Here is an 11,531-nt window from a genome sequence, read left to right as displayed (position 1 = left end):
TATTATGAAAATGACAAGTGTTTAATAGGTCAGAACAGACTTGAACAAATCTATTCAGAGATATAGAGTAATAGAAATGCTCAGCACAGAAACAGACCCGTCAGTCCAACTCATCCATGCCAACCAGATATCCTAAATAAATCTAGTCCCATTTGCCAGCATTTGACCCATATCCCCCTAAGCCCTTCCTATTTATATACCCATCCAGATGCCTCTTAAATGTTGCAATTGTACCAGCCTCCACCATCCTCTGGCAGTTCATTCTATACATGCACCACCCTCTGTGTGAAGAAGTTGCCCCTTAGATCCCTTTTGCATCTTTCCCCTCTCACCTTAAACCTATGCCCTCCAGTTTTAGTCTTCCCTACCCTGGGGAAAAAGACCTTAAGTATTCACCCTATCCATGCCCCTCATGATTTTATAAACTTCTAAATCACGCCAAACATGTCTGATTAGATGTTTTGAGGTGGTGATCAGGCACACAGGTGAAGGTAGTGAAGTTCATATGGTTCATATAGATTTTAGCAAAGTCTTTAACAAACATAGAAAATATTTCATTTCTAATAGTAAAAACAATTGAATGCCACCTTAGCAACTGATTCAACCATGCAAACAAACGAAATCGTCCATGAGTTCTATTTTTAAAAGAAGTTTATTCTAAAATCTGACATACAACCCAACTTTTAAGGAGTACTTTCCATGTTTACTAACTTACACGAACTAACATTAACATGGTTTAACAATAACTTAAGAAAACTGAAGAATTGAGAAATGTTGCCACACTGTTTTAATGGCACACAGATGCGTAGATTGTTTTTTTTTTCTTACGTCCTTCTGGACAGTTTCAACATCGCTCTGTTCGTAACTGTTTAAATTAAACACTTGTAAACCACTCAAGAACACATGAACTGCATCAGAACGCACTTGGACTATTCATTTCTAAACAGAAATCAAGGATGCAGCATTTTTCTTTTCATGTTTTCCCCTTTAAGGGGAAGAAAACGTCCAATTAAGCATCTCGTAAGGTTTTCAACGTACATCTAAATTTAGCAACTGTATTGCTTACCCTCTTCACTAATGCCAGCAATGCACGAGGGAATGCCAAAACCAAACTTGATAGACATTAGATGCCTGTCTTTTTTTTTGAGGGCACCACGTAAGGCCAGTCGAGGGAAGGAAGGGGGAAGAGTAGGGTCCAGATGTTGCCAATTAGGCCTGACAGCACCCATTGTGAGCACGTGTCGCCATTCGCTCAGCTGGGACACACCCACGTGCTAGTCCCACCTGTCAATAGTCGGCAGCCACGCGCAGCCGAGTCCCTCACATGCGCGAGCGGGGGCGCGCTAAGGTATGCGCGGGCACGCGTGCCAGTGGCGCGCGCTGGGCTGTCATTTGCTGGGTGGCGGGGAAGCTGGCCAGAAGCGCCAGGGGACGAGAGAAGCTGTTTGTCCCAGATTAGGAGGAACAGCCGAATTGCCAATATTAATGTAAAAGGAAAAGGGTGTGTGGAGTTTGCATGGAATTCCCTGTGCGACATTTGTTGAGTACGAAGAGGATAGCGAGAAATTATTCCATTAGCTCTGTGTGAGTATTTTTCTCAAAATGTATTTTTAGCTGGCAAATCGTTTCGAATTGTGACTCGACAAATGTGAGGATGGTTGAGGATAGGCTTCAAGTGTCCAAAGGAGCTGACGACTTGCACAAATCATGCTAGAGAGATGTGACATTCGGCATGTTTACTCACTTAAAGGTCGTGTCTATTTTATATGACGGTGTTACTGCTAACAGCACACAGTGAGAAAGTTATACTTCTGAAGTACGAAAAGTAGAGATGAACAACGTGAACTGAAACTTGGATAGTCTCGTATAAGATATCGAGGACACCAGGATGATATGACTGGGATTTGTACCGAAAATTTGCTTTATAAAGCTGAGGTGACCGCAATAACTCCAAATTTGGTTAACTTTGAATAATTTATTGTTATGGAACTGCTGGAGAACTGGTATCCTCTTATTTCCTTATTGCAATATATTCAACACAATGTGCAGATCTATTTGAAATAGTATTTATTAGAAACGATAATAATGTGATTGTATAAATTGCCAATGACTTTTTTTGGTACTTTCGTAACATTCAGCAAACAACTTCAAACCTTGCCTGAAAGTGTATTTTAAGCGAACCCACCAGAGAAATAGATATTTGATAACCTCTTGACCTACTGTCCCTGTCAATGAGTAGTTATTTGCCAAACATTTCTAACTATGGGGGAGAGGAGAGGAGGTCCAGTGTTGATACTATCATGGTGGAACAGAAAGTTGTACTGTTATAGATGTTACAGACCAATGGAAGTCGCTATCTGTATTCAGAACTATTACATTACACAGTCTTCTGAATTAGTATTTTGATTTAGCTACATTTTGTTTGAAATCTGAGTAGGGTTACCAAGTCTACTCAGATTTTTTTTAAAGTTTCATCATACGACAACACCAGGCCTAAACTTGGCCTTTTCCCAATAACCAAAACTGTTGAAATGAGCAAAGTTCTCAACGAAAATGACATAAAAGTAATTCCTGAGATTTGTTTCCTTCTGTTTTGTTAAGAATAGTGTCTGGGCGTTTCAGATGTAATCTCCTAGAAACTGTCAAACAAACCCAGAGGGTTTCGAGCCCATGATATAAATTCTGTCAATAATATGAAAGGTTGTTTTTGAACCAGTTTAGTTTTATTTGAGTTACCAGTTCTAAGGTGATCGCCAGTAATTACCGTGAAAGCGTTTCTGATTTTGCTGAAAATGACAGTATCCGAATTTGCTATTCATGTTGTCATGACTAGTATAACAGGGATACTAACCGAAACTTGAATACCAATTTTGACAGTTGGTTAATGAATGATCGTTGCATTCGTAAGACACAATTTTGTTCATAAACCTAGAATTGCGATCATCTCCCTGCGATACCACTGCTTTTAAGATTTGATTGGAATTAATGTATCCCATTGTATTATATAGTCTACTCTCTCTCTAGACTGTGTTTATGCATGAAATGAGGAAGTATGCGATTTTTGTGCCACGCGATTTAATTTAGCTGTGGCTCTGAATTGCTTGTGCCTGTGATCCAGTGTTTTGTCTGTTTGATGGAAAACGTATTGCAGATTGAAAAGATTCCAGTCAATTCAAACAGATGTTATTCACAAGGATAAATGAAGAGTGTGGGAATATTTCTGAGTCTAAACATTTGACCAATTTGCCGAGCAACGCCCTCCTAATTTATACAGCTATTATGCATGCAGTATTTGGAAAGACCTTCGGATGATCTTTTACAACATATGTTTCAAAGTAAAATCAAAAGGTCTTGCAAAATAGTGAGTTTTAAAATCGTATATTTAATAAAATAATTGTTTTTAACGTGAATGATATAATGACCCGAGCCGAATAATGTACAAGAATGGCTTTGTACAATGTCTTATTCTACAAGAGACTCTATTCCGTCATCAACCACTGTTACCTTTCTTGGACTTCAAGAAAAGAGATCACCACCACAGTGCACCCATTGCGATATCGCATATTGCCCATATTCAGTTCATCAGTTACTTTCCTTCATACTATTGTATATTTTACTTCAGATACAGCAAAAGCAAGCACCTTTATTCAATGAGCACATAACGTTAAGTTGTATCAAATCTTGCTCTTGGTAGGCATGTTAAATCATACCAACCGTGGAAAAAGATGAAAAGGAAAAAAAAAACATTTACAAAATGAATGCCATGTACACATTATTCAACGAACATACGCAGTCATATCAAATTCAGTTTTTACAACTTTGTAGCAACCAATTCAGTTCTCTCTATTGGCTTGCCGTAGTGCAAACTGTATTGTTGCCAAGGCAGAATTCAAACAGGGTCTTAACACTTATCAGACCTGTGGTATTCCTGTCCATTTTGCCTTAAACATTGTCCACAGACATAGTGCTTCTGTTAGCTTCGAAAGACAGTCCATCTGTCCCGTAATGCCAATGCATAAAATTCAAGTTTAGAGTTGTTCAGACGACATGATAATGTAAATCCTCCTGTTCATCTGAACCGAGTTAAATATTGAAGTCGAATGTTAATATCTGCTGAAAATACACGAATACAGTTTTTATATTGGCCGATGACCAAGTAATTCTCTGATCTGAGAAATTAAGTGTCAAGTCTATGCCAGAAAGTTTCTGGATTATTTTTAAGCACATGCAATGGCACTTTTTTTTATATTACCAAATACGTCTTATTCTTTTAACCAATTCGTCAAAGCTGGGATTGGAACTGTTCATACATATTTAGATTTGGATGAATTTGCATGGGATGATCTGTCTTGCTAGAAATGTATACTGGCTCCTCTTGTTTGAGATGGAACAGTGGACTGGACCGTTGAATTCAATTTGTGTGTTGGAATCTTGCTGTTCTCGTTCGGCCCGTGTTATTAGTTTCGTTTCGGGGGGGAGCAACACAAATACAATCTCTTCTCTGCCTATTGCACAGTACTGGGTGATGCAGAAAATCGTTGACACGACCGTATTTTGCACGTCCAGTTGTCGGGACGTATCACGTCTTTTTTTTGGTCGTTCTCAAGAGCAGCCACAACGATCCACTACCATTGCTGGTATTTTCCCATAGATGATTTGTTCTCTTCCGTTAAAATATAACATATTAATAGGGGACATCTTAGTCGGGGTGCAGCAGGGTCCAGCCGAACCTCTAGGATTAGCCTGCTGTACGAGGTGAGTATGTGGGAATTTTTGCAGGAACATGTACTCGCATTGTCCTGAGCAATAATTGGCTTTGTATCTCTTGGGCGCTATTATCCAGTCCCAACCGAAAGCCTCAAAGTCTACAGTGAGGGGATAACGACAACAGCGAGATTCAGTTGAGTGTTCATCACAGTCAAGACCAAGGTTTCTTCTGGATCGTTTGGACGTTTCCGTCACCTTTACTTCGAGGAACGGTTGCTGTTGACATAAAATGAAATGTTAAAGTAAGCTCTTAACCTCAAATGCTCGCACCCTATTTCAAACATCTCGGAACCATAAAAGTGCAGTTACATTTCTGTTCGTCCCTGTAAAGTAGAGGCACCTTAGTACCCGTTTACATCACAAAATTTCGCAACACAACTAATAAAACTTTTAAGAAAGACCGAAGAATTCGGGAACGATGGACAGAAACTTAAGGCTATCGCAGGGAATGCTATCAAAAGCGTCAGTTTTCGGGCAGTATGCGAGCAAATGTCTGATCCTCCCCTAAACAGTTAACACAAAATACTTGGTGCTTTAATCTATACATAGATATCTATAGTTAATTGCATTAGCCAAAACTCGACGCAAAGTACACTGAAATCTGATAGTGTGCTATTTGACATTCAAATTTTCTTCACGTATTAGGTAAATATAATTTTGGTTTCAACTCATTTTGGTATTACCTCTGCTTAATCTTATTTTTGCAATTGGAATGGCTCATTTTTGTATCTTTGGAGCAGAACCACCTTTTCTCTGCTTCTAAGGGGTGAACATAGTGAGTTATTTTATTATGTTGTTCAAATATTCTACAATAATGTATAAAGGCTGAGAAAGAAGATGTATCTCCATACAGTTAAAGGGTCCCAAAAGTTTGAAAAAAATTGTAATCGTCATTTTCTAAAAGCATAACTTAACATTGAAACACATATTAGACATAAACATGCTGGATTTAATCTTCAAAATAAGAGTGCGCGTTATTCGAAGTGGAATACTTACATTATTTGAATAATGAATGGACATTAATAACTTTTGGCTATAATTATGACATTTTCTGCTCCTGCACTTCCCAGAGAAACTTGTTTAATTTTGAAAATGCTGAAGAACCTGAAGTCTTCAGTTCTGAAGTCATATCAGACTCAAAATGTTAATCCTGTTTCTCTCTTCACAGATGCTATTTGTCCTGCTGAAACTTTTCAAATATCTGAAATAAAAACAGAAATTCCTGGAGAAACTCTGCAGGACTGGCAGCATCTGTGGAGAGAGAAACAAAGTTAAACTTTCAACTTCTTCAAGAACAAAAGATTTCAATTTCTACAACATTATCTACTTTCATTTCAGATTTCCAGCATCCGCAGTATTTAGCTTTGATCTGTTTAATTCTGAAATGGTCATATGTCTCTTCCGTAAATTTGGTGCATGGAATCACTCCACTATAAACTCTATAGTTATTTATAAACTATTGAAAGAGTTCAAAATACGTTTTCCGTCGTTCACATTACACGATCATTAGGATAACGATAAGGTTCATGGAAAACTGTCGAAAAACTGTCAAAACTATTTCAAAATGTGGTGAATACCGTTCCGGGAAAAAGTCCATATAAGTTACATCACAAAAAAACATTGTCATAAGAACAAAATTGTGCTCTAACAATCTCTAAAAACGTGTCTTCTCTCCTCCAACTCCCACTAAGCGGTTTACAGATCCGATAAGACTGCTCCAGACTTACTCTTGGAATAGCGACCCTAGTCCTTAGTGTTTTCATTATCTCACTCTGTAGAAATCTTCATTTATTAACGGAACGATCCTTGGGCCGCGAGAAAGTCATTCTTGAATGAAGCAGCAGTTATGTTAAAATTAAATGTTGCCACCTGATTTGGAACAGTTTCCTGTTAAGATAATTTTACTCAACGCCCCCATGTTTTGGGAATGTCGCAGTTTGTGATGTCATCAGAAATGCTTTTCGGCGAAAGATTTGTACATGTTTCTACCAATCTGGAGCAGCATATGACAGAGTTCAGTTGCAAAATGGAAATCTTTCAGAAGTTGATTCTGAGTGTGAACTTTTAAGACTTAATAGGCGCATTTTGCTGTTTGTGGCTGATGGCGAGTTGGATCGTATGAACTTTTATTTTAAATACTTATTACTTTCGAGTTGTTGTTTCCCTGTAAAATTAACTTTCAGATATGTGATATTGTTTTCCTATGTATTTCAGTCCTCTTCTTCCTTTTGTACATTTTGCTAGTAGACCGCGCTCGGAGCAAAATGCGCTTGCGGCATTCCAGTGAAGCAGTTTGAACTCTACTGAACATTGTGTTTGCCAAGCGCAATAATACAATTGGGGAAATTAAATTATGCACCGAACGTTTTTATATCCTTCCAATGCTATGTAACTGTATTTGTTGTAATTAATCAAAGAATAGTAAATCAGAACTACACAGCATAAAGGTATATTGTTGCTTCTTTCAACCAGAGATGTTTAAATTATTACCAAATGACACTCCAAAAGTATTTGTGTCATAGATTAAAAGATATTCTATCATTAAAATCTTTAACAATTTTCTATGAAATGTATATTTAAAAAAAATAACTTTAATCAAATATATTCAAATAGATTAAATGTATTAATGTTTGTCCATGTAAATTATGTGGTCTAACTTCTGTTGTTTTCTGGCACTGTGTGTATTGCAACGACGTGTGTCTTTTTATTAGGAAGGACACAAACAAAGAATGGCGAAAAAACATCATTTAAAACGATCTTTTTTCTGGTGTTATTTTATATTTGAATAATTGATGTGAAAGAAACTCTTCGATTTCAGATTGCATTGTGCATTTACTTTCCTCAGATACAAAACAGTTTCTTACAAGTTTCTTCAATAAAGTTGTAAAGGTCGACTTCTATTTTTCTTGTCAGTTGGATCATAAGGTCAGAAAAAATATTACACTGCGCGAATTTCCATGTGTGTCACTTTTGAAGCGTTGTAATAAATCAAGATGCCAAATATGACACCTTGATAAATGACTGTTGAGATTATTCTATAATGATTGCCTTTGTCCAACTAAACTCAACAGCAAATGCAAAAAACTAAACCATTAAAAAAAAGTCCTGGAAAACAAGTGAACTGGAATGAAGTTTGCAAATGTACAATGGTTGTGTGACTTTGTGGACCACCCTTTATTCTTCCAGTAGGAATGTGTCCGGAAGCATTCAGTATCAGGGCTACTTTATGACAGCCTAATTTGAAGAACTTTCAAAATACTTTACGCTACTCCGTAGCCAAAATGCAAGCTATCGTTTCTTTTAAAGTAGGTATTGTTTTCGTAATAAGTTTCATTATGTCGACTAGTTGTTAAGCTAGGTATGTGATATGTGGCTTCTATTTATTAATATTGGAAGAGTTACTGCCATACTATCCGTATTGTTGAAAATGGAGTGCCACTCACCAATCCTTCCTCCCCAACTCCCGGGGAGGTGACTGCCAGATCGATACCGTTGATATCAGACGCATTGATTTGGATGCCCCAGTTCGATTCGGGTTGCTTGAGCCAGTTTTGTAGTACGCGTTTGAAGTCTATACTTTGCCAATGACCAGTGCCGGAGTTAATGTCGAATTTTAAAGAGCGAATTGGTGTGTGGTTAGTCCATTCTTGTCCGACTGGCTTTAGTCGCAGAATCTGCATGAAGACGGTTGTTGTTTGCTTCACTGGTCGGAGATATATCCAGAGATGGGCTTTGACTACTTTATTGAACTGCATTTTGGGGCTGATCTTGAAGGAACAACATTTCGGTTTGTCATCGACTTGGACACTAGGTTCAGCTTGAACAAAGAGGTTTAAAAAATGTGTACGTGAATGATGTTACTTCAATTTGTTCAAGAATTATACATCAAATACAAAATCAAACTAAGCATTATTTCAAACTCATGAAGCAAATTACACACATACTGACAATCAAGGAAGTATTTAGTGTTCATTTTGGTGGTCATTTTGAAACGAAGGAGTAAAGGTTAAATGGGAAAGAAGATTTAACAATAAATCCAATTTAGTGGAATACATCTGTTGGAAACAAACATTTGGCATAATTTTGATTTTTGTAAAGATAAATGAATGGGTAGAAAATTAACTTCTGTTTGTGTTGTAATATTTATTTCATATTTATATCTAACCTGTTTGAATGGCTGATTAGATTGTATTTTTCACTTGCAACATGCCAGAAATCAATTGTTACTTAATGCAATATAGAGTTATAGAATCATGCAGCATAGAAATAGACCGTTCGGGCCACTATGTCTATGCTGACCAACAAACACCCAACTACACTAATCCCATTTACCTGCTCTTTGTGGTCGGCGTAGAGGTACACAGTTGTACAGAATAAAATATACGCATCGCTTATAAATAATGTGTTCAACATGTGTGTTTGGCAAAACGATAGTAAAATAAACGCATAATAGAGAAGGTTTGTTGACCCGTTTGATCCTCCTTTCTTTAATTTAAAAAAAAATGAGGGCATTCCACTGTAAATCGGTCTCAATCTTATTTTTCTGAGTGCATATTAATCTCCCATTTTTTGCAGATGTAGCACTTAGCATCCAACGACGGCTGACAGAGCATTTAGGCAGCTGCAGTTACCCGTCACATGCTTTGCAGTTAAAATGACCCTAATGACACGGTGAGGTCATGACACCATTTGCTAGTAGCTATTAAGTTATTCCTCTACAATGAACACTAATATGCCTTTGGGACAATGGAATCTTTCTTCCCAACCATCCCAGCAAGAAGAAAATCAGTTTACTATATTTTTTAAAAAAACATGTTTTGGAAACAGTGGTGGAAACCACAGAGTTTTAAGTTAGAACATAAACTGCTCAAGTGCGTAATTAAAACTCTTTCTGAAGGACTCACGTAATCCTCATTAGTTACATTCATTTGTTTCACTGCAGTAGCTTGAGGAACCGTTTGCAAGGCCCTCTCTCGCCTAAGGTTCATAGGGTCGCCTAGAATGAATAATAACTTCTCCTCAACTAAAATATAATTTGATAGCGCAAATGAAGTTTTGCATTGTTAGCTCTTAAAAAATTGTGCTTTTATAGTCCTCGGTTATAAACACGGTTTCCTATGTTTCAGGTGTACAGGAAATATAAACTGTTGCTAGTTAAGGTCTCCTTGCTTAACTCCAACAGAGCGTGTTTGTGAGTTCTTCTGAATAGCTATAACGTGGACAAATAAAGATTCTTTTTTCCCCTTAAAGTTTACACTTCTCGTTAAGTGAGTTACGACCTTAGTATGTTGGTGCGTATTGTAAAGGAAAGGGAAGCCTTTTGAAACAGAATAGATGAAAAGATCACAATGAGGTCGCGATTTCCATGGCTAATAAAATCTTTGTCGTGCCGTTTGCTTTAAGTGCAACACACATAATAACCTACAACCAGCAATATTAGTCTATCAATTGAGAGCAAATGGTGTAAACATTATGGCATCATACAAGTTAAAATGTTGTATTTCATCAGTTGTTAATTGGAGAGAAAAGTTAGTTTACTGCTGCTAAGTTACTTATACCGGCCTACTTACGCTCCGTGGCCATGGTGATGAGAGTTTCAGTTGTAGCATGATAATCGTCCTCTTCTAATAAGGCGTCATTATTGTCATCCCCTTGGATATCATATTGATCAAGTAGTTGTTGCAAAGGAGGAGCTTTCGGTAAAAGTTGATTCACTGTATCCCGACTAATGTTGGGCGCTTCTTTGAGACGCAGTTTGCTCAGAATTTGCGATTTAATAGATTCCAGTCTCAGTGCCTTATTCTCCTTCCTCCACCTACAAGCAGAGCACTCGGACACGTTATAGTCACTGTCCGGCCCTTTTTCTAGCGATTCCGTTTTAATATCTGTCAAATTCGCGTGAGCACCATCTCTACCGCCTACTCGACCAAGTGCACCAAAGAGAGCCAGGTAAATTAGTACTTGTGATGTTTGCATGTTCCCAAGTCTTGCAGTGAATCCTCTTCTGATTGCAGTTGAAAGTTTGTTAGAGCCTGGTGGGCTGGGATATGGCCAAGCACACTGGTAAATCTCATATATTCCAACACGGCTTTTTATACCACAACTTTGGCTTCACTATTGTGTCGTAAAAATCAACGATTGGCTGCTGTGCCAACAAAGAATCTAGCTGTCAGAACTGAGACCCTTCTCTGTCACTCACAGCCAACGCAGCGTCATTATTTTCAACTTCGCTCGTGTGTTTATATCGCCTGTTTATTCCAATGAACGTTAACCGACACAATTCACACAAAGCATCGTACGGTGATCCTCTTTACTCGCATTCAGGAAGTTGTTTCGTTTCAGAACGCCAAATCTCACGATCCACGGCAGTTCGGCGTAATATTCCGTCTTTGTTTCCAATTTTCCACAGCTTTCACAGAACATCTTTTTCCCCAGTTGTGACCGATTCTCCGTCATACACTATCACTCTCTCTTTTCCCTAGAAATTATAGAATGGTCCAGTCTTCCGAAAGTTAGACCGCATTCATTCGGTAACAACTCCTCCATACTTTCGATACACAGCTGAGTGTTGTCCAAGCACTCCATCCATTTTTTTTTTCTTGGCCGTCACCTTTTCCTTTGGTTTGTTTAAATTGAGTTAAAGCAAATAACTGTATAAACACCATAACCCTGAGCCATTTCTAAGCGCAAGCTTTGTAAATCGCCGCTGAGCGGGGGCGTTTGGCGCGCTTTAACGCAGCCGCAGAGGAGAACAGCATTAAACC

General features: G+C 38.0%; 1 protein-coding gene across 1 annotated transcript; it reads right to left on the bottom strand.

The window, feature by feature from the left end:
• Positions 1-3,362: 3,362 nt before the first annotated feature.
• Positions 3,363-10,763, bottom strand: mstnb (myostatin b). Its single transcript, XM_048598657.1, has 3 exons — positions 10,338-10,763; positions 8,211-8,584; positions 3,363-4,983 (listed from the first exon to the last, which is right to left on the bottom strand). The coding sequence occupies exons 1-3, from the start codon at positions 10,741-10,743 to the stop codon at positions 4,603-4,605; spliced, it is 1,161 nt and encodes a 386-aa protein (XP_048454614.1). The 5' UTR covers positions 10,744-10,763; the 3' UTR covers positions 3,363-4,602.
• Between the last annotated feature and the right edge of the window lie 768 nt (positions 10,764-11,531).

Source organism: Rhincodon typus, chromosome 7 (assembly GCF_021869965.1).
Source record: "Rhincodon typus isolate 14 chromosome 7, sRhiTyp1.1, whole genome shotgun sequence".
NCBI lineage: Eukaryota > Metazoa > Chordata > Chondrichthyes > Orectolobiformes > Rhincodontidae > Rhincodon > Rhincodon typus.
Note: the sequence above shows the minus strand (reverse complement) of the source record. Positions and strands in the feature narration are given on the sequence as shown.

Bases quoted from the DNA above. Each gene is read 5' to 3' on its own strand.
- mstnb (XM_048598657.1), bottom strand. From the start codon at position 10,743: ATGCAAACATCACAAGTACTAATTTACCTGGCTCTCTTTGGTGCACTT. The intron at 8,585-10,337 runs GTAAGTAGGCCG...TCTTTGTTCAAG, and splicing joins CATCACCATGGCCACGGAGC to CTGAACCTAGTGTCCAAGTC. The intron at 4,984-8,210 runs GTGAGTGGCACT...TTATGTCAACAG, and splicing joins GAGTTGGGGAGGAAGGATTG to CAACCGTTCCTCGAAGTAAA.